We start from the raw sequence: 24,619 nt of genomic DNA on the forward strand, positions 1-24,619 counted from the left end.
CTCCCCCGAGAGGACTTATCATAAAATTAAAAAGTATTTGATCTGACCAGGGTATTTCCTTATTCGACCAAAGAAATCTCCATGATCTAACCAGGCTCATCAAAAAAATATTTTTTTTTACGTTTCTTACCCTTTTAAACATGCCCAAGTTAATGGTTTGATGAGCCTTGGAATTAATTCAGCCCTATGTCAGAGGGAAATTGTTGGGGGCACATTACATTACTAATCTTTCTGAATTAGATATTGAATCGAAACCGGCCCCGGCTAAAAAAATGAAAATAGCCCTAATTCACAATTTTATCGTTACCAGATTCAGTTATAATTCAATTCATAACATTAAAACACTGATTTATCCTGAATACAATACAATTAATAATCTGTCCTTTTCCATAAACAAATGAAAAGATAACTTAAAAAAAAACTTATATTAAATGTAAACAATTGACACAAATTTATGTAGATCTGCATGAGGAGGACCATCCGACCTTTCTGAATAAAAGAGATGGATTTGTCTACAAAATATATGGGAACTTGAGACACTGCACTTCAGGGCGAGGAACCATAGGCCTTTTGGGGCTATGCCCCCTAAAAAACGGTAAAGATAAAAAAACAACGAAAACTTGAAATAGGAAGGAGCGAGTAATTACGTTATATCTTTTAATTGTTTTAATGTCAAAATCTACCCCAAAATTAGATTTTTGTAGTTAAAAATATGACAATTTTTGTTCACTCGCTTCGCTCATATAATTTGAAACCTTTTAGGCCTAAAATTGACAACACTCGCCAAACCAAATCGAATCACAATCAGCAACCGGCCGAAAGTTTTCCGAAAGAGCGCCAGCTAGAGTCTAGTCTATAACGCTCGCTGAAAATATACGATTGGAAAACGCATTTCATTTTGCGAATAAATTCTCATCAACGTTTATATATCTAATTTCTTTGGATTTTCTGGTGTACTTTATCGATTTCATTCAACATGGGGTCGTCTAAAAAACACAAGGAAAAGGACAAGGATCGGGAAAGGAAACACAAGCATAAAGACCGTGATAAGGACCGAGATAGAGAGCGGAAACACCGGAGCAAACACAGCCACAAACACAGGGATAAGGACAGGGATCGTCGTGTCGTTGAGAAAGACGTCGAAGCCGGGGAAATTTCTTCACCAGAACAGAAAAATGACCGAAAACGCGGGAGGAGTCTTAGCCCATCCCACATAAAACTTGAGAAAGATGTTGAATTACAAGGTATCTTGACAATAATAGGCCTATTTTAGGTCAATCTTTCAAAATTGTGACAAACTTTTACATCACAAAAATGCACATATGGGACTGAACTTTAGCATATGATTTGCACCATCACCATGCACCAGCGAATATAATAGTAATAGTAATACCGGTATTCCTGAACAATTGCCATGACCATGCATGCCCATGTCATGATGAGACCTCTAAATTAAGGTTTTGATCATAAAGAAATACATTGTCATGACTCATGGATAAAGTAGACTTAACCAGTAGAGGCGCACGGCCAATATGGGAGACTCTCTCCAATAGCAATAGGGGAGACAATCTCCCACATTGGAGACTTGCTTTGCAAAAGGACAAAAGAAACAACACCAACAAAAGCATGATTTTTTCAACCAAAAATTTTGTCTCACTGAGGTCAGAAGCCCATTTGTTTTGTGTGTGATTGACAACAAAAATCCTTATCAAAACAAAAGTAGACGGTGAATTTTTAAAGTAGAAGGTGAAAAAGGGTAATTTTTCATGAGGAATCTCCTTATCACATTTTTATTTGCCGCCAAGGTAATCCTTTTGCAGCAAATGTAAACAAAGGAAATTGGTCGCCAAAACTGGAGACCGTCTCTGAAATTGGATACCCAAATTCTTTACAAAAGTCTCTGATATTGGAGATAATCTCCCACATTGGAGACAGTCTCCAATATTGGCCGTGCGCCTCTACTGTTAACTTCTTGACTTAAAGTACATAATGCATAACAAAGTCTCAAAAGACTCAATGCTCAAAATCAAAATTTTTTTTTTTTAATTCATCAGGTTTTTTTTGTACTAAAAATTTAAAAGTCTAACTTCTCTAACTCTAAGTAAAACAGAGACCAGAGTCAGAAATTTTTGATTGTCAGACTGAGAGGAGAAGAGAGGCCTTCCCCTTTTAAAAACGAAACCTGGAATTCCAGTGGAATTAACTCTAAAACTAAAAGTTCCTGGAATTTTACAAAATATCTCAGAATTTTACAAATGTTCTCCAGTCTTTCATAGATGTTATGTACTTCTTTTCTAAAGTATGCAAAAAAGATGAAATATAGGGCCCAGTGCTGTAATGAGTCAAAAATATTGAGGGGGCAAAATATGACCAAAGACGTATCGGGGAAAAGAATTGCTAGTGAAGCGAGTGAGCGAAAATTTTGACATTTTCATTACAAAGATCTAACTTTGAGATAGATTTTGACATAATGTTCAGAAAATAATATAATTCCTGGAAATGATAACTTCCCGAAATGATCTTGGAAAAGGGCAAAACTTCCCGGAATTTCCTGGATTACGGGAAGAGTGGAAGCCTTGAGGAAGGCTGACGTTAGAGCCTAAGTTAGGCTCAGCTCAGTCAGACTCAGTAAGATCCCTTAGAGCTTCGCAGAGGCTCATGGCATGGCCAATATTGGAATCAATTGGAAGATTTACTTCCATAATGGTGTACTAGTATTGATTCTTATTATATTGATTTTATTTGACCTTTATATTGGCTTAATTTGACAAATTGACCTTATTATATTGACTTTATTTGACTTTTATATTGACCAACGAACGTAGAGGGCAGCGACACAGCAGTGTTGCTTTTAGGAAGGTCCACTCGATACGCGCATACAATTGAAGTTTGCGAACAAGGCATGCCAACAAAACCATGCATCAACACAATACAATCTCGGATAAATAGCGAAATATAGACAAAAATGACAGATTATCACAAAAATACATTTAACTAATAGAAAAACAAAAGTATGGCAAGTTCCCTCAAGTCTGTGCACATGCGTACATGTATCTGCGCGATTCTAGTAAAAGAAGATATGCAAGGAACACAGACTTTACACATGCAATACATAGACAGATATTCATTGAAAAATCTGACTCAAATGGTGGGAAAATAATGAATTTAGGGCGTTTCATGTGACGACCTCAAAATGCAGCCTTTCTCATCAAAATCCCTGAATCGTGTGCAAAGTGAATGGGTGCGCAGACATGGGGTACCATTTTTTTTTTCAATCTGAAAATAACTGCCCGAGGTTTTTATATAAGAAATTCCTATATTTCTTTCAAATTTTTATGAGATATTTGTTACACTTACTCATAATAATATAAGGAACATTATTAAATGAAAGATTTTGTGAAATAAGAAGTTCATGTTAAATCTTAACTCAAATTGTTAGGTGCGCAGACTTTGGGACCACCATCGTATTAATCAAATTCGTTCAATCAATCTTGCCTTGGCGTTGCTAGTGTATTGGCCAGATTCGATCACTGCCTGATGGATTGCCAAGAGCTAGCCCGGATTTGTGGATACATGTACAGCATACTTATTTTTCATATTTTCAGACTCTTGATGGATTGCAAAGAGCTAGCCTGGATTTGTGGATATAACATACTTATTTCATATTTTCAGACTCCAATCTGCATTGAAAGTGAAAATTAAGATTCTAACCTTGAACATTCATCGTTGCTCAACTGCTTTAGTGCCACAACAATGACAGACCAAGTCCATGTCATTCAAGTCCATATGTAGCTAAGTCAAATCTACCAAAAAAGTGCACTGAGAGAAAACGGTCACAAAATCTTAGCCAAGAGGATCTTTCTAATACATGTAGCAACAATTCCGTGTGTTGCTGCCCTCTACGTCCGTTGATATTGATTTTATTTGACCTTTTTACATGTAAGTTGTAATGGGCTATATACAAACTTTTCAATCATTATTATTATTCATCTCTATAAATATTTATATTATTATATTAATATTGGCTCTAATTTTATCTTGTTGCTTTCAGATGAGAGACAAGACAGTGCACCAGCTGGTGGTGGTGACTCAGGAGGGTTTACTGGTAGTCTCAGTATTGAAGATACAAAGTAAGTTCAGTTTACTAATTTTATGCCTTCTGAAAGTCTGCATAAATATGTTTAAAAAAAGTATACTGTCATCTGTGTCAGGATCATTCAAAATGTATATCAATATAGATCTTGTTAATAAGTAAATGCAATGACAATCCACTTAGATACCATAATTCACAGCTTTGAATAGAAGTTGTTTGGGCATGGTTTCTCTAATTGTATTTCAACTGTGTGTGTTTTTTTTTAAAAGTAAATGTTATAAAGTTCTTCCAAATTTCCAACAATGAACATTGTTGCATAATGATCAAGGTTACATGTACTTTGCATTTGTCCACTCAAACTTGTAAGCAAATTTTGAAATAGTGGAGAAATACTTGCCCAACATTGAATTTAATTACCCAAAACATATGAGTATAACAACATTTTCAAGAGGGGGGGGGGGGGGGGGGGTGGTGAGTGGTGTCTTCACTTTATTTTTATCCAGTACATTCATATTGACTTTTTAAACTTAAAAACCACAAAGCAACATCAAACTGATAAATTCAAGATTGTTTTATCTTACAAACTCAAGACCAATTATAAGACATATATATGTATGCTCCTGCTTGTTGCAGTTAATTTTACATTGAGAAATTTTGTGTTTTGAAGGATGAATTGTGTAGTGTGAAAACTTTAAAGAAAATACACTTTTATTAGTGAATTATTGATCGCCCAATTCAGGCATTTTGCTCACTATATATCCTTTAAGTTGTCATTAGAGTGGCGGTGCAGTACCACTGGTGCTCAATTGTTATTTTTTTCAAGCAATCTCTTTATGATGACATTTTTGCATTTTTTTTTTGAAATGATATATTTTAGTACACTTATTCAATGATTCACCATTCAAAGTATCACCATATCATGTTTATTATGTTATGAAAAATGTATTACATGAATGCCAAAGAGAGCAAATTAAATGAGTATGAAATAAAATATATAAAATCAACTGAAAATATATGTAAAATAATATCAAGTCAGTGCACATATTCCAAAGTTCCTAAAAACAAATAGATGAGTAATAATATCAGTTTACTGATCTGTGAGATTTGTATTGACCTTAAACAGCAAACTTCGAGCCAAACTAGGGCTTGCTCCATTGGATGTTGACGGTGAGGGGGCTGGAGAACCGGGGGAGATCGTGGAAGAGAAGAAAGATGTCCACAAGCCCGCAGTCAACATTTCTGATATCAAGAAGACAGAGGCTCTTAAAGAGAAAATGGCACAGATTCGTGAGAAGAGACTCATAAACAAGAAGCTACAGTAAGTGTTCTGTAAAAAGCTTTTATGTGTGTAAGTCGATATAGTATAGAATCAAACCTTAAAGAGAAATTCCAGTAGTTGCAGTAAACACTGATTTCATGAGAAAGTCTGTAAAACCAGGTTTAATTGTCAGTATATCATCGAGGATCTAGATCTGGTACAGTTACATAAACTGAACTTTGTGAAATCTTGAAATCTACGCTGAAAAATGTTCAGACTGAACTTCCCCAACACAGATAAGCGCACGTGGGACAGTGTATAATTATTGCTTTGAGCGTCGGGCCCGACGCTCTACCCGAATCCTGTGCTTATTTGCTGATTTCTCAGCAATTACACAATTTCTTCCAGAATCCTTTGGCACATGCGTTTTATTTATACAAACAGACACTTTGGTGGTCATTTCATTGGATTCTGTACGAACTCATTTTGATATCGTTACCAAAACTAGCATTTACCTTTAACCAGGGCTCGACATTAGCAGTGGCCCGGTGGCCCTGGGCAACCAAAAGTGAGAGTCGGGCCACCAAAATTCTGTAAACGCCAACACTTGGTTTATTGTTTTAGGGCCACTAAGTTTGCTTTGCGGGCCACAAAAAATGTGAAATTGATGATCCTGGTGGACCGATCGGGCCACAGAGAAAAAAAGTTAGTGTGGAGCCTTGCCTTAACCCTAAGCACAAGATAGAAGCTCGATTTTTCCTACAACATTGGACATAATATGATTGAGTGATACATAAAGAATTGATGCAATACCCACTGTCCCCTTAATCATTTCTGAAAATATTCAAGGACAAGTCCATGCCAACAAAAAGTTGATTTGAATAAAAAGAGAAAATTCCAAGAAGCATAACACTGAAAATTTCATCAAAATCGGATGTACTGTAAAATAAGAAAGTTATGACATTTTAAACTTTTGCTAAATTTCACAAAACAGTTATGCACTTTCTGGTTGGTATGCAAATGAGGAGACTGATGACATCACCCACTCTTTCTTTTGTATTTTATTATATGAAAAATTCTATTTTTTTCCTCATGGTCATGTGACACAAAGTTTAACCCCCCCTGATCATGTGAAATTACCAGTTTTTAGAACATTTTATGGTTCAGTCCAGTTGGTCTCTATTGTCTAATCTGTAGATATTAAAATATTGTATATAATCCAAAAAAAAAAAATAGTGAGGGACATCATTGACTCCCTCAATTGTACATATAACTGTTTTGGGGAAAATAAACCAAAATTAGGTAAAATGAATAATAGAATATGCAATCAAATACTTTGGTCGGGTGACTGCAATTTGTGTGTATGTTAATTCAAGTCAAGATATTGAGCAAGGTTTTGACTGTAATTGTATGTTATTTACAGCAAAGTCAAGACCTTAGCTGATGATGATGACGATGATGATGCCGCAGCTTGGGTGGAGAAGATGAGGAAGAAACAGGTTGCTAAGGCTGAAGCAGACAAGAGGGTGAGTTATCAGTTGGAGGAGAGAGAGAGAGATAGAGAGAGGTAGAGGAAAGCGATAGAGAAAGGGGATAGAGAAAGAAAGAGAGAGAGAGAGAGAGAAAGGAAAGACAAGGGAACATAAATAAAGGAGGTAAAAAAAACAATATGAAGCATACTGGTTTTGCCATATCAACACAGATATTCAGTCAGACCGCAGGTCCCTATGCTAATGAGCAAAAAGGCCAGATTCATCCAAATCATCTCGTGGCTGAATCCTCCTTCTTGCAAAATCTCGTGATTCGTGAGATTTTCTTTCTCTAAGAATTTACCTGTTTTAACCTCAAGTTAAATGAAATATTATTGCACCATCAGATAGAGTAAATGTTACTCTTTCATATTGGTCATTTATTTTGTATACAATATTTTGTTAAATAAGTATATTTCTAGCCTGAAATTGTGCCTCAAAACTGAATTTTCTTCCTCTGTTTTCTTTTGCAAATTGTGCAAAACTTTTTATTTTGAGCCTCAATGATATCTATATCACCATAAAGCTGAACTTCTGTATTTTCTGACAATACCACTCTTGATATGCGGCACCTTTTAATCGGGTCAAGATCACACATTTCCCACCAAGGTACAAGACGAGATTTCTGAAATTTTGTACTTGCATGAAATCCAGAGTTCTGATTGGCTGGATAAGGTTCACAGAACAACAGGCGCAGGGTATTTGAGGAGATTACCACATGGGAAGTGTGACCTTCCCATGAACCCAGGCACTGGAACCGTTGGAATTGCCAGTGTGTGGTCTCTTTGACCAATCAGAGTGCAATATTCTTGTTTTCAAGCTGCTTTATGTACTTGGCAAATGAAAAGTGTGATCTTGACCCGATTAAACCAATTCTTATTTTGAAACCTATATCATTTTAAAGCATACATATTCAGCTTTATCATGATCTAAAAATCATTTGGGCACAAACAAAAATAAAGTGTGAAAATAGCAGCTTTTGTCAGGTGAAAATAATTATTTTGTAGCATATTTTAGATCAAAATTTTAACCTATTTACAAAATCTTTGAATAATTTCAAACACATGACCTGAAAGAATGATTCTTCTTCTTTACAATGATACCAAATTCATGACATTCGATGCACAATTAGAGCAGCAATGACCGAATGAAAAGAGGTGTTCTGGTCCGCATCAAGCTCATTAAATATGCAAAACATCTCAAGTCATGAATATCACTTGGATGAAAGAAGCCACTTTCTTGGGACCTGCCGTCTGACTGTATTTTGGTAGAATTTGTAAGAATTTCAGTTGAAATTGTAAGAAATTCCAAAGGAAATTTGTATCAAAGATGACTTCATATGCAGAAAAAGAGACTTTTTGTAATAATTAAGTGTTGCGTTGTGAGAAACAACTGAAAAGCCTGGGGTTTTGAGGGATAACGTAAAGTGACATGATATGTGGAATCTTAGGGAAGGGATTATTATCTGCATATTGTAAACATCTTGAGGGAAGAAAAAAAATATATATTTTTTGTTTTTGTGTTGAGTAGTTAGTTCGCAATTCAGGATTCAGATGTTGTTTGAAGTGAAAAATTTTGACATTGTTTCCACGTAGAAAACAAATATGAAAAACAGTTGACTGTAGTGAACCATGTTTTATAATTGAATAGAAAATAACTTGAATTACTCACAACATTGTAATAATTTCTTTCTACGTTCATATTTCAGGCAAAGATGCTGGAGGAGATGGATGCAGAATTTGGTATTGGAAAAATTGTCGAGGATGAATTCAGCAAGACTAAAGAGCAAAGTGTAAGTATGCTTGTCATCATGATCAATCCAATGTTTTAAATCCGGTTTTGTCCCCGTGAATGGGGGTGGCCGATTTCACCTCACACTCGCCCTTACCCCCCTCCCTCCACTTTGCCCGATTCAGTGCATTCTCCATCCTCTACCTAACCCTCCTATTCTCCTCCTCCACTTGCCTCTTCCATGTCTTCTTTGGCCGTCCCCTCCTCCTCCTCGAACCACCCACCTCAAACTCAAAAGCCCTTCTCAATACACGCCCGTCATTCTTCTTCAACTTAAGTAAAGCGGTGAAATCATACTTCTTGAAGTTCAATGGAAAATGTAGTTTATAGAATCACCACATACCCAACTTTGTATTTTATTGATTTCAAATGTACAATTGTTTTACAGGAAGTATGGTTGAATTGATTGGAACCATAGACTCATCTTTTCCATCTCGCAACTACCACCACTGTCATCACCTTCACCACCACCACCGCCATGAAAACAATCGTCAATGTCACAGCAAGCACCGCCTTCAACCATCACTACCACCACCACTATCACCAATACCACCACCACCAATCACCCTCATCACCACCACTACCACCACCACCAATCACCCTCATCACCACCACCACCACTACCACCAATCACCCTCATCACCACCACTACCACCACCTCCACCACCACCACCAATTACCCTCATCACTACCACCACCACCACCAATCACCCTCATCACTACCACCACCAATACCACCACCACCAATCACCACTATTACCAATACCACTACCACCAATCACCCTCATCACCACCACTACCACCACCTCCACCACCACCACCAATTACCCTCATCACTACCACCACCACCAATCACCCTCATCACTACCACCACCAATACCACCACCACCAATCACCACTACTACCAATACCACTACCACCAATCACCCTCATCACCACCACCACCACCACCACCACCTCCACCACCAATTACCCTCATCACTACCACCACCACCAATCACCCTCATCACTACCACCACCAATACCACCACTATTACCAATACCACTATCACCAATTACCCTCATCACTACCACCACCACCAATCACCCTCATCACTACCACCACTACTACCAATACCACTACCACCAATCACCCTCATCACCACCACTACCACCACCTCCACCACCACCACCAATTACCCTCATCACTACCACCACCACCAATCACCCTCGTCACTACCACCACCAATACCACCACCACCAATCACCACTACTACCAATACCACTACCACCAAACACCCTCATCACCACCACCTCCACCACCACCACCAATTACCCTCATCACTACCACCACCACCAATCACCCTCATCACTACCACCACCAATACCACCACCACCAATCACCCTCATCACCACTACTACCAATACCACCACCACCAATCACCCTCATCACCACCACTACCATCACCACTACCACCCCCACCACCAATCACTCTCATCACCACCAATACCACCACCTCCACTTCACATTTATTACCAACAACCTCAACCTCACTGCCACCACCATCATGACTACCATGCACTAAAGACTGTGATATTTATCGCAATATGAATGAGTGTGACAGTGATTATATTGATGCTATTACACTGCTTTAATTATTTATCCCTTGTAAATGGACTAATGTGGTTTTTTAATGATATATTTCAGATACATAAATGAATGCAAAATAATGTATTTTATTTGACTTCCTCAAAATAATACAGAAATACTCTCGGAGAAACTTGGAAGGTTTTAAAGTGGAACATTCGATGAAGAACTTTCAAGAAGGACAAAATGTCATTCTTACATTAAAAGATATGGGTAAGTAGTAAGTCTACATGTTTGAACTTATGAAATCGCTTTATATGGAAAAAAAATGTACTGGAATGTTCTTTCTAGTTTCGATACTAATATTTATTACCATTTACTGTTCTGTAAAGATGATATGTTTGCGGAAAATGGTATGCCATAAACCTAAACCATAGGCATAGGGACATTGGTGAAGTTGTTAAGAGACGAGAGGAAGTTTGGTTTATGAGGTCAATATTCGAGTACAGAATGTAAGGCAATGTTGTATGAGACCCTTTGCAATCAATTACAAATTTCTGTTGCAATTTTACAATTGATAGATCAATGTTAGCTTTTTTTAAGCCAGCATACACTCCTTGTAAGAAGCAGATTAGTGATCAAGTGTAAATTAGCTATTAATTGCAAGACATACATATGATTGATGTTTGAGACCCAAAATAGATGTGCAATTGATTGCAAGTTTCTTGCAACGCCCCATAAGATTTTTATGCCCCGCAGACGAAGTCCGAAGGGGACATTAAGCGTTGCCCTTGACCGTCCGTCCCCCACTGGTTTCCGCGCAATAACTCGAAAAATATTTAATGGATTTGAAAAATTTTTAGTGTGTAGGTAGATGACACCAAAATACAAGCTAAGTTTGAATTTGGAGTGTGCAGGTCAAAGGTCACAGCTCATTATATATGCGAGTTTTTTTTCCACATGATAACTTTGGAAATATTCACCAGATATTAAAAATGTTTGGTGTCTGGGTAGATGACACCAACACCAAAATACAGGCTAAGTTTGAAATCGGAGTCCAAAGCTCACAGCTCATTATATATGCGAGTTGGTTTCCGCATGATAACTTTGGAAGTATTCACCAGAATCAATCCCAGTTCAAGACACTGCTGCAAGTAGCTGTATTGAAAAAATTTATGAGACAGCAAGACCACATTTTCATATGACACAATGAAGTGAGGGATTATCCACATCAAATGACCTGACTGTCATATCTTCTGTCAGAGATTATTATGGAAAGGATGAGTCTTTAGGTCAAAGGTCTAAATTTGTTCATTATATATGCATATTGGTTTCTGCACGATATTAAGTTCAGTCATATTGAATGAATTTCTGATCGCGTTATGCGGGGCATCTGTGTTTTTTTGAAAACATCAAATTTCTAGTTTAATCAAAGGTTGTTTACTTTTTTAAACACATAATTCCTTGTCTTTTCTTTTACCATATGTAGATGGCCTGCAGGAAGAAGAAGATGTATTAGTGAATGTTAACATGATCGATAACGAGAGAGCTAAGAAAAATGTCGAACTGAGAAAGAAGAAACCAGATTACAAGGCTTACCAAGAAGATGACTTTGATGAAGATGGAATGGTGAGTCAATTCTAACATTATCTGGAGATACAAAATAAAAGATACTTCTATCGGTCCTTGAATGCAGGCACAACATAAAAATTTTGGTGATTCCAATGGCTTCAAATACATATAAAAAAAAACCAAGAGATGGGAAGAAACTACATATGTACAATATATTATAACATTGTGCAAATATCTTTCTGCAATATATACCCTTTGAAATTCATTAGTCAAAAGTAAGATGACTGTCTACTCCTGAATTCATGTACTTGCCCCATGAACACTTTATTTTTGTGACTTAATATTCAATTTTCTCAATTTTAAAGCATCCATGATTATGTGTGCAGGCATTGTGATATCACAAGTTTTGGCCGTGGTTCAATGCATATGAGTAACAAGCCAGTAAACATAGGCGTAAAACCTGCCTTAGTTTCTATACCATTGGCTTGTTATATGATATAGGGCCATATTGTCCAAAAGTTGAAGGACAAGCTATTCTTGTTTTCAGTTTTGTAATATTTGGAGCGTGTAAAGTAATAATAATAATAGTAATATTCTGCTTTGATTTAGCACTCTACATATTTAAAGTGTCTTACAATGTATTATTACCATCGTAATCAGATTTACCTAGATATACCTTGATTTTCAATGCTCAGCCAACTTGTCCACGAATATGCCCATTTATATACAGATTTCTTAGAAGTTTGTCTTTTAATGTGAAAGTAATGTTAGTTTTCCAAACCTATCTTCCTGTAACAGTTCCGGCACAAGACACTTCTTGGCAAGTATGATGAAGAGATCGAAGGAGAGCAGAAGAGATCGTTTCGTCTCAACCAATCAGGAATTGCCAATGTGGGTGATGAAGATTATATGCAGAACATCCGAGATCAACTTAAGCAACAGGCTGTAAGTATCTGTTCCATTCGGTGGATTCACAGTATGGTGCGCCACCTATCAGTTGCAGCGGACAGGCTGATATTCGCAATGCCTAATGGGAAATAAGTTGACATCTGTAGTGCGCGCTAGTGCATGCAAGGATTATGCTGCGCTGGCCGACGCGGCTCGGCCGGCTTGCATAAAATTTTACTGTTAACCAGGGTCCAGGAAGTGGGAGAGAAATTTGCCGCATATTTCTTTGCGAATTTTAGACTTTTTTTGTCTCACCTGCATAGCAGAGTGAGACTTTAGGCGCCGCTTTTCCGACGGCGGCGGCGGCGGCGGCGTCAACACCAAATCTTAACCAAAGGTTAAGTTTTTGAAATGACAGCATAACTTAGAAAGTATATGGACCTAGTTCATGAAACTTGGCCATAAGGTTGATCAAGTATTACTGAATATCCTGCTTGAGTTTCAGGTCACATGACCAAGGTCAAAGGTCATTTAGGGTCAATGTACTTTGGCCAAATTGGGGGTATCTGTTGAATTACCATCATAACTTTGGAAGTTTATGTATCTGATTCATGAAACTTAGACATAATAGTAATCACGTATCACTGAACATCCTGTGCAAGTTTCGGGTCACATGATTAAGGTCAAAGGTCATTTAGGGTCAATGAACTTTGGTCAAATTGGGGGTATTTGTTGAATTACCATCATAACTTTGAAAGTTTATCGGTCTAGTTCATAAAACTTGGACATAGAGTAATTAAGTATCACTGAACATCCTGTGCGAATTTCAGGTCACATGACCAATGTCAAAGGTCAATGAACTTTTTCTATAATGGGGGTATTTGTTGAATTACCATCATAACTCTGTAAGTATATTGGTCTAGTTCATAAAACTTGGACATAAGAGTCATCAAGTATCACTGAACATCTCATGCGAGTGTCAGGTCACTTGACCAAAGTCAAAGATCATTTAAGATCATTGAACTTTGACCATTTTAGAGGTAATCATTAGATTGCTGTCATAACTTTCAAAGTTTATAGATATAGTGTATAAAATGTGGATATAGGGGTAATCAAGTATCACTGACAAGTTTTAGGTCACATGATCAGGGTCAAATGTCAATGAACGTAGTATTGTATCATTATATGAATGGTGTTTGTTGTGAATAATTATTTTATAGTAGTTTTCAGAGTCAGCACTGCTGCTACATGTATATTGAAATGCTTGAGGCAGGTGAGATCGCCAGAGGCATTCCACTTGTTTAATGACTTAATCGGCTTTTGGCATATGGTTTTCATTTTTGAAGCATCACTGTACATTAGCACTGTGCGCTGTCTGCGCCTGCGTGTGATGTCGACCTTAGAACTTAGAAATTGGCCTGTCTGCTGCAACCGATAGATGGCGCAACATTTTGTGAATCAACTAATTTCATTGATAAACCTCAATAGACTTTCAGCAGGACCTATTTTTTTCTGCATTCAGTGGGGTATATGGAGATCCAACCATGTTAACAAGCTGCTGTAGATATGGTAAATGTTTGATAAAAAATAAAATGAGAAAAATACAATTGGGATAGATTGTTTTCATAAAAAGTGGGAGAGTTAGATGAATATCTTGTGCCTGATGCATCAAACTTTTTCCTTAAAAAAAACTCTTGCAAAAAAAAATTGATGCCTTTGACACGTAACATATTAAAAAAGTCTGCCAAAAATTGCTAGAGTTTTTCTTTTACGCAGCGGGTCCTTTGATGGTTAATTTCAATCAGAAAAGTGTAAGAGATGGAAAACTTTACAATTTTTTAAGTTCATCATTTAGACTGTGTATTCCACTCGGAATTAAGTATCTGTAGTAACAAGATTAATTTGTTGTGGTTGAGAGAGAATCAAAGAACTACATCTCTCTACTTCTATTTGAATGTTTCTATATTATCATACACTAAATAGAAGATTTTACACAGTTGATTTCCTGGATTGCAAATGTGAATAATTCTTTTTATGTTTGATGTGATATGAAACATGTACAGGTGATAGTGTTAGTGGAGATGAAGTGCGTTCAAGAGTATTTGAAATGGTGCAATAAGCATGGGGCTTGCTGAGTGCTTTTCCACAACATTGTAAATACACAAGATATCTTTGTACCCACGAGCATCATGAAATGAAACCTGTGCATTATCTGTTTTATCAAGCGGGTCAACAATATAAATATAAAGCAGGAAAAATGGCTACAAATTTGACTTTTTATTAAAAGAAGGCAGGTTGCGTGGCTTATCTATTTGCACCACAAAGCCCTTGCCTCTAATTATCTTGGCGAATAAGACTGCATGCAAAATCTGTTTGCTGTTATGCTTATCAAAGTATGTAGTTCCAGTAAACACTGTTTTAATTAGAAAGTCTTTTATTAAAATCAAGGTTGATTGTCACCATATCATCATAGATCTAGATCTTGTACAGTTACATAGTAAACTGAACTTAAATCTGAGCTGAAAAGCGATTGCCAACACAGATAACCACATGTGGGACAGTGTATTATAATATTGCTTGGAAAAAAACCCTTATATCTGGCTGTAATGCCATGTTTATTTTGCTGATTTCTCAGCAATTACACAATTTCTACTTAAGTCCTTTGTCACATACTGTATATTTACTTATACAGACTAAGACTTGGATGATAATTCTATTGGATTCTTTATGGACTCATTTTCAGATTGTTCCCACAACTGGCATTTATTTTTAAGCAAATTTCATTAGCTACAATCTCTTAACCATTTCATAAATCCTGATCCAAACCTATAGGTCAGTCTGGATATGAAAGCACCTTCTTTAGCATCCGAGTATTACACAACAGCTGAGATGGAAACCTTCAAGAAACCCAAGAAGAAGAGAAGGAAACTAAAAGCCAAGTCAATAGCAGATGAATTAACTCCTCTAGCAGACACAGGCAAGGATCATGGGGCAAGGTAAGTTCTTTTAATACATCCTACATAAATTAAATCCTGTTGAGTGATTGGTTCAAATAGCATCATGTGGCCAATGATATAACTATGATGTTGAAAACGAAACACCGATGAAGAAAACTTGCTCAGTCAGTAGGCAAAATAATAAAGGGGTTAATTTAAGAAAGAAAATCTCACAAATCACGAGATTTTGCAGGGAGGAGGATTCATCCACGAGAGGATTTGGATGAATGTTGCCTATTTGCTCATTAGCATAGGTACCTGCAGACTGACTGTGCTGTGCTTGCTTGCACAGATCATGTGCTTTCTCTGACGCACTGGAAAGGAAGGTGTCTCTACCGGGCAAGTCCCATGAAGGGACGACTCGAGCACTAATCAGATTACATTGAGTGCAGTTGCTAAGGAAAAGTAGGTCAGTCATCGCAAGTTACCGGGCTCTGTAAGTGCAGCACATGATGTAGATATTGGTTCAGATTGGGGATGAATTATCAAATACTATTGTGACTTATTTAAAGTAGGATATAAAAGAAATACATCAAGCATTTCTTTCAAAAGTATATTAATTTAAAGAGAGAATTATTCATCCTTGGTTAGACTGACAATATAAATATAGTTAACTACCAGTCACAATTCTTTAACTCACTATTACACTATAAAGGCAAAGAAAAATTAGATTTTGTTCACTGAATCTATTCCCTGCTTTTAAAATGTAATATCGAGTCAGAGCATTGTGGCTGGTAGTGTGATTACAGTCCTTCAAATATTTCCCAGAATAATTCCTGAAAGCCGAGAATATTTGTTTAATTTAGAGGCCTTACCAAAGATCATCAGGCGTTTTTTTCCCCAACTTCATGATAATAATAATTATGTATACAAGGGTAGGGAATGATGTTTTTTTCAAGGGCTTTCTTTTTTCCACCACATTGGGCATTTGCTGAATTTGAGGGGCTTTTTCGCTCATTGTAAAGGCTACTTATTTAACAAGCAAATATGCTGCAAAAGCATTTATCAATATTCTGCTAACTTCTTTCAATAGTGTTTGTGGCATATCTTGGGGTAAATTTGGAAAAGATGGTCCATCCAGTTTACTTTGAGTGATTTGAGGCCATCAGGGCCCTGTTTTACAAATAGTTGCGATTGTTCAGATCAATCACAGCTATGGAAGGCCAGCAATGTCAAAATCTAATATGCACGTTTGTTCAAAATATTTTCTAGATATGATGTATATTCATGAATTCATTGTTTTCTAGAAAATTCACTGTGCTTCTCTTTGTTTACAAAGGACATTATGCATATTTCCTGTATAAAAAATTATGACACTGATGGACTTCCATAGAGTTACGATTGATTGGATCAATGGTAACTCTTTGTAAGATGGGGCCCTGGACAATGTCTTATTGGCATCTTTGCTGGGTGTTTCTTAAAGTTGTTCTTAAATTACAAGCGACTTTACACGTGACTGGTGACCCTTATGCTCAGTGACATATCCCTGTGCAATACCACCTAAGAACATTTTTCATTCGTGCATCAAGTTGTTTGTAATCTTTACGATAAGCTTTATGGAACATCCACCTGGGGGGTGTTTCACAAAGATTTAAGTATGAATTAGAGTCGCACTTAAATGTTGATTTGCCCACGGTATAAAATGCATGACGCATTGGTCAGAACATGCGAAGAGGATGCACACTACTGTGTATTGATAAATAAGATTGCGTATTGCGTATCTTGTATGCATCAGCATTTAAGTGAGACTTAAGTCATACTAAAATCTTTGTGATACACCCCCTGGTTGGGTTAGCCATCCAGCCACTGATGGCCTTATGCCGCAGTAATTTAGTTATCTTTTTTCTGTCCCTGGTGCTCCAATGGTTGATATTTCTCCTCTTGCATTGTTGTTCTTTATAATTTTCTTTTCTGAATAAATAATAAAATAGAAATATATAAAAAGCTAACCAACCGTCCTGTAAACGTCTGGCTTTTGCCCGTCATGTTATTTTGTTGTCACCATTCATTTTGTTTCAGAGGAGGGATAAGGAGAAGACGTAGAGAAGAGGAAGATGATTCAGAAATAAACCCAAGAGTGCCATCCCAGAATGCAGTTGATATGGATGTAGATTTCCCTGATGCTGATGAAGGTAAACAAAAATCTTCTTATCTTCTGTTGGTCGTAAAACTTCTTATCATTCTTTTTCCACATTTTGTCTGGTGTTTTAATTTGGATGATATCCAAGAAATGAATGGTGTTTGGTCTGTTTAGTGAAATAGTTCCAAGTATAATAATTACTCTTTATCCTTGTATTGTCTTTATATTTTCCTTTCTGATTTTTTTTTGCAGTTTTGATACTTTCCTTGCTATTTTAATTGGAATTGCCTCTGAGAGAAATGGAATGTGTGTGATTCTGTTTAGTTGAATTAGTTTCAAGTATTCTTTTTATTGTTTTTATCTTTCTTTTTCCATCTTTTCTCTGTTATTTTGATTAGAATGACTTCTGAGAGATATGCATAGTGTTTGATATGCTTTTATGAAGTGGTTTGAAGTATTAAATTTCATTCTTTTTATTCTTTATGTCTTTATTTTCCAACCTTATCTTTACTATTTTGCTCAGCTTGTTGAATTAGAATGGGTTTGGAGAAAAATGAATGGTGTTTGATATGCTTTGATGAAAAGGTACAAAGTATTACTCATTATTTTTTTATTCTTGTATCTTTCCCTTCCCACCTTTTCCTAACTAATTTGCTCTTTTATTTGGAAAAATGAATGGTGTTTGATATGTATTGATGAAATGGTCCCAAGTATTAATGATTTATTTGTTAATATTTTTAGTGTCAATTGCCTTGAGTTTGCTTTTCAAGACTTATTTATCACAGACAATATTTTGACAAGGTGTATCATGCGTGAGGTACACACATTTAATTTGCAATCTGCTATACCGCCAGGAGGCTAGGTTTCCCACCATTCATTGAAATATTTGACGCGGCTTTGCCGGGAATCCTTTCCTGCAATTGCCTGCTCACGGCGTCCTGTGAGCGCAAGAATTCATACCAATTTAATCGTTGTCGTCCAACATGAATTTTTGCAGGTAATAACTCACCCTATTGGCACACAAAATCAAAGTGCATCATTGAAAATCAACATTATTTTGTCTTTTCTGAAATTTACATGAAGCAAGTTAACTAGTTCCAGCTAGATAAACCCTCGGATCAACACGACCAATGTGGAAACAGTGTACTACGGCAAAAGGTGCACATCATATCCCGCATGCAGGGAATGATGCAGTGTGAAATTGGTCGTTTCCATGACATTTGCTCCGGCAATAATTGCTCAACTATGAATTTCACACAGTATTTGAATGCCTAACTTCAACCCTGGATTTAACACTACATATACCCTACCCTAAACCTGACATAAAACCTTATTACAACCCTCACCCCAACCCTACATCTTAGACAAAATAAAGCCCACAGAAATTGTTGTATTAGCAAATTTTGGCATTTGTATCAGTAGCAATAATTGTTTTTTTTGCATCGGGTTTCCCCGAATTCCAAGATTTTTACATTATGAAGTCATCGCATGAAGTCCTCTTCATGCGATGACTTCATAATGAGGTTCGTGTTATGTCTTGTAGTACCCATCGAGTACGGCCGAGCAAGGGACGATAGCGATGAGGAGATCTGGGGACAAGTCATTGAAGACGAAGCAGAGAAGGAATTACACAACGTGCTCAACAAAGCCAGGAAACTGAAGCAGAAGGGCAAGAGCAGTCAACGGGTTGAAGATCAGGTGAGAAATAGTTGTTCTTTAAAGGGAAATGAAAGCTTTGGAACAAGTAGGCTTGTGACGAAACAGAAAAATCAAAGAATATGAACAAAGAAAGTTTGAGAAAAATCGGACAAATAATGAGAAAGTTATGAGCATTTGAATATTGCAATCAATAATGCTATGGAGATCCTCCCATTGGCAATGCGACAAGGATGTGTGTGCTTTCCCTTTGATCGACTATAAAATACCCCCAAAATGTATCTTTTTTGCTTTTTATTATGGTGATACAAACTCCTCATCCATGATATATTCTTTATAAATCTGTATTACATGCTCTCCTATAGAAAGAACACATGATCTACTGATAGATGTGATAAAAGAGGCAGTTTAAGTGAAATATATACTAAAGTAATGGGGAGAGTTGTTCACAAGTGACATCACACATCTTTGTCACATTGCCAATGGGAGGATCTCCATAGCATTAGTGATCGCAATATTCAAATGCTCATAACTTTCTCATTATTTGTCTGATATTTCTCAAACTCGCGTTGATCTGTTTCTTTGATTTTTCTGTTTCCACACAAGCTATCTTGTTCCAAAGGTTTCATTCTCCTTTAATATATGTGACCAGCCACTCCAAAACCAACAATAAATTGCCAGGGAAGGTTCTCTGTAAGTACCCAAAATAGTAAATTAGTCTTCAAAAAGCAGCAAAAAAGCGGTATTGTTCTTCATACTGTCAAAATGTGAAGTTTTAAGGGTGAATAAAAGACAGGATACAAGAGTTTCTTTGACACCGTTTCTTGCGAACTTCTCGGAAGTTTCACTGAGAATGCACAGTGTGCACACCTCAGGCTTGAGGGAATTTATCCCAAACTCAAACATTGTTTCTTCCCTTAGTTTTTGAAGCTTTCGTTGAATATCTTCTGCAATCAATTAAGTACTTGTGAAAGCTATTGTAGATTAATTCTAACAAGTTATACATCATTTTAAAGCTTAGGATGTGCTTTTTCAAGCTCAATGAAAATCGCAAAATTCAGTTTGGGCGACTTATTGTTTGTTTTTGGGTGCCTGGTCACATATTTTTTATATGTAAAAAAAAGAGCAAATTTGCCCCAAATGCATGCTTTGGGGCGACCATTCTTTCTAGTGTCGCCCCAAGATCTGTCACAAACAATATTCAAGATTGTTTAGAAAATCAATATTCTAAATATGGCAGAATAATGATATTTGCATTTACTGCACGACTGTTTGTTGCCCCTAAAGAGTAGCACTTTAACCCTATACGTGTCACGGGCCGTTTAGATCGGCCATGTGCTCGTGGCCAGGATGCACGGGCCGATTTGGGACGCCCATATTTCCATTGGCTGCTGCTCAGCAGCGATGTATCGTATGGGCTTGTAAGGCAAGCTATGATTGGTTGAAATAATATGGAATTAATAAAGTATTGTATCGAACCGGTGGCGAAGTTTATCCAATGAAATTGTGTGGTTTATTTCTCATGATTTTGCTCCCGAGGCATGAAAGTTGAATTCGGCCGATGATGCGTTGTTGTGTATAGTGCTAGTGCAGTGTGCTCGGCGCTGATCAGCTGTGTTGTTATTGTCTGACGTGCCGTGTGATGAATAAAAGAAATTGATGTTTGAGTGGATGGAAATAAAGATAGAATGGGTGAATCCGTCGACTTCAACTGGTGAGCGCCGTAATTTATTTGATACATTTGCAATTCGTGATGTTGACGATACCCTGGATAGTTCAGATTTTGATTTAGATATTGATGAATCCGATGTGGATTTTGGCGATGGCGACGCGAGCATGCAAAGTGCAAGTGGTAGCGACACGGAATCAGTGGCTAGGCCGGCCAGCCCGGCGGTTGATGGCCAAGCGAGCCGGTGGATTCCCGTTCAGCCCCCTGAACCTATGCGAGATGCAACAAACATGCCGAGGTTTACAGTCAGGGAAGTTGGGCCTGGGAGAGCTATGTAATTTGCTTTTTGTTTCATTGTGTATTATACCTTGCAAATTTATATTCTCAAGAATACTCAAACTGTAAAATGAAGCAATAACAAAATGAAGCAATAACAAAAGAGATGTATTTTTACGCAAAATTTATTACATGACATGGTCACACAAATTTTATTCCACAACGGTCATAAAGAGTCAAATTATAAAAAACTAATGTTTTTCTGAAAGCCTAATATATGTTCTAAAATATGCATATACTTTTTTTTCCCATATGATATGTGTTTGAATGAGAAAACATGGTGATCAGATGCATTACTGACAATGAATGAATTAGTGCAATGGTGTATGAGGGCGCCCTTTGCTGACAGTGAGGGCGCCCTTCATTCGAAAATCATATCAAAAGATAGGAAATATCATAACCTTCAAAATGGTATATAATTTGTCATGTTTTCTATCAACTGAATACAATAAATCAAGAATTAAAATAAACCTCCTCAAGTTCCTGCATATAGCCCTGACATGCCCCATTTCCCCATGTGACACTTATAGGGTTAAAAGAAAGAAATAGCCCCCATGTTTCCGCAATCGCCCCAATGTGGTAAAAAAGATAGCCTGTCAAAAATAAAGAATTATTTTCTACCCTGTTTGCAACCTTCCTGATATGATTTGTCTATGTTTTCTATTTTTCATGAAAATTGCTCTCAAATTATCATGACTTGGGCAGTTCATTAAGTTCTAAGAGCAGTGAAAGATGAGGGGGGGTCAGTCATTTAAAAGGTACTTGACAGGTAGAAAGATGATAACTTGATTTGTTTTCAGAATTTGATTTGAAATACTGTCAAGTATGTAGACTGTTGTTGACATAATCTCTTCTCCGTACCAGGTTGCCAGAGTTGTTGCCAGTATCAAAGAAGAGCCTGAGGATGAAGAGCCAGCGGCTGCAGCATCGGTCTCAAATAAAGGACCCAACATCATCTTCAACTCAACATCAGAATTCTGTAGAACCTTGGGTGATATTCCTTCATATGGTAAGTGTCAAAAGGTCATGCAATATGTCATCAGTGATTTTATTAACCAGCTTAAACCTAATTTTCTGTCAAATTTTCTAAATTTATTTTTTTGCCATATTCTTAAAGCCTGTGGTTCACTCTAATGATTTGCCAAATTCTAGATCAAAATTAATATTATTTAAAGAGTAAGATCATATTTAAATATGTTACGAATGGGCTCAACCCCCTAATTTACAAACTGGCTGAAACCATTCTTTGTGTACCATGACCGGTGTGTTGGCTCAGTTGGTAGAGAGTCCGTCTCACAACGGGGAGGTCGGGGGTTCAAACCCTGGCTGCGTCAGAACAAAAGACGTTAAAAGATGGGAGTTGCTGCTACCCTGTTTGGCGTTCAACGATTAAAGGGATAGAGCCTCGTCGATCTGGCGCTGCACAGCGGCTGCCGGGCCCATGATCAATTGGGCAAAGCAAATTTTCGGAGTATTTAATTTCATGTCTATTTCAAACAATAAATTATGGATTTTCATTTTTTTTTTCTTTTATAAATTCTCTGGAATGGTGCACACAAGTGGCACGTATGTGGCTTGTGCCTCTGAAAAAACATGTGCATGGCATGAATTATTTTACGAACTGGCTCAAACCATGGTTTTGTGCCGTTGTAAAACAGTGCGCATGGTGTGAATGATTTAATGAAGTGACTCAAACCCGCTGTTTTTGGTAAAAATTAGCAGCTTCTGAAATGCATACATGCACTTCATTTCAAATATTGAACAAAAGAATTTATGAGCGTCTGAAAAACATCAAAAATTTGAACACGATTATTTCGAAATCATGTTTTGGAGACCAGCCGAGGTTTGAGCCAGTTCGTAAATTGGCTGACGATGTGTGTGTGAACAGTGGAGTGGGTATGATATTGTGGCCCAAGTTTATGCAATGCCCCATGTCTTTGAGTACATCGTTCTGTATGGTTAAAAGCACAAAAACCAACAAGGCAATAATTGGATCTGCAATACATAGAAAGTTGATAAGCAGTGATAATGATGAAGAATATTTAAATTCAGGCATTTCATTCAAACGCTTCAAATTTGATATTCTTCATCAATTTTCTCGAAGTGTAAGTAAAGTAGATGGGTGTTCAGACATGGGGCACCATTTTTTTTTTTCATTGTTATAATGACAGACCTTTTTATTTTGGAGAAAGTTTCATATTTGTTGCGCTTATTTTTGTAATATTTTCAGCACACTTAACTCTTCAGACGATAACGATAAATATCAAGTAAGGCTTTGGGGGAATACTGAAGAAATTCATGTTAACCTTACGTCCAATTTTGGTTGTGCTGATAAAGGGGTCCCTTGAGGAAAAAAATTACAACATGGCTTGGATCAATTTGCCCACCCCCCCCCCCCCCCCCCCCCGAAAAAAAAAAAAAAAAAAAAATTGCTCGAAACAGCACTGGAAACTAAAAGGAAGCCCCTGAAAATCCCCATTTATTTCAATGTTAAAGCTTATCCAATGTAGCAGATTTGCATAGTAAGTTGTGAAAAGTAACCCTTGAAAATCTGCCTGGCACCCCCTTAATATATCTCAGTTGGTAAAGTACTGGTGATGTAATCATTTATCCCTGGTCAAAATCCAAGTCAACTCATTTGTGCCCTGTACAAAGCATCAACCCTCATTAACAGGTCCCTCAGAGAGGAGCTTAAACTGACAGTGCCTTAGCTCTTGATATTAAGTGAGAAGTAGCAATTTCTATTTTTGATGATGTTCAAGTATGACTAAAAAAGTTGTTAAAGTAATCTATTGAAGCAGTCTTGCTATTGAAGACCACTAGTCAAATGGAGAGTGTAATATTGATCAACCATTCTGAAGTGATATATCTTTGTCATTATACTGTGAAATATGCCTGTCCTATTGCATTTATCAGTATGCAAATAGCGAATGGGCATGAGTGTGATGGTACAATATTTCGCATGAAGTGAAAAACTGATACTCTATTCCTTACAGTGAATTTGAATTGTCGTACCATCGTACGAATAAGAAAATTTGCTATTTGTGTTGTACGTTTCAGAAGTTAGTTTGCACTTGCTTTTTTAGAGAATGGTATATTTTGGTACAAGTTCTACATTCATTTTCCTATTTGCTTGCGTAGAACACGCTTCGTAGGCGTCGTACCATAGAAAATGATAGAAAAC

The 24,619-nt window shown here is 37.0% G+C and overlaps 1 protein-coding gene across 1 annotated transcript in view; it reads left to right on the plus strand.

The window, feature by feature from the left end:
* Positions 1–785: 785 nt before the first annotated feature.
* Positions 786–24,619, plus strand: part of LOC129264372 (U4/U6.U5 tri-snRNP-associated protein 1-like) — a 31,072-nt gene continuing 7,238 nt past the window's right edge. The window contains exons 1-12 of the mRNA XM_064102770.1: positions 786–1,244; positions 4,052–4,130; positions 5,217–5,411; positions 6,775–6,877; positions 8,589–8,672; positions 10,415–10,511; positions 11,728–11,867; positions 12,609–12,755; positions 15,531–15,694; positions 17,714–17,826; positions 19,318–19,472; positions 22,300–22,444. Coding sequence (XP_063958840.1) covers positions 977–1,244; positions 4,052–4,130; positions 5,217–5,411; positions 6,775–6,877; positions 8,589–8,672; positions 10,415–10,511; positions 11,728–11,867; positions 12,609–12,755; positions 15,531–15,694; positions 17,714–17,826; positions 19,318–19,472; positions 22,300–22,444 — 1,690 coding nt within the window. The 5' untranslated portion in view covers positions 786–976. The remainder of the gene's footprint in view (positions 1,245–4,051; positions 4,131–5,216; positions 5,412–6,774; positions 6,878–8,588; positions 8,673–10,414; positions 10,512–11,727; positions 11,868–12,608; positions 12,756–15,530; positions 15,695–17,713; positions 17,827–19,317; positions 19,473–22,299; positions 22,445–24,619) is intronic.

This window comes from Lytechinus pictus, chromosome 7 (genome assembly GCF_037042905.1).
Source record: "Lytechinus pictus isolate F3 Inbred chromosome 7, Lp3.0, whole genome shotgun sequence".
Lineage (NCBI taxonomy): Eukaryota > Metazoa > Echinodermata > Echinoidea > Temnopleuroida > Toxopneustidae > Lytechinus > Lytechinus pictus.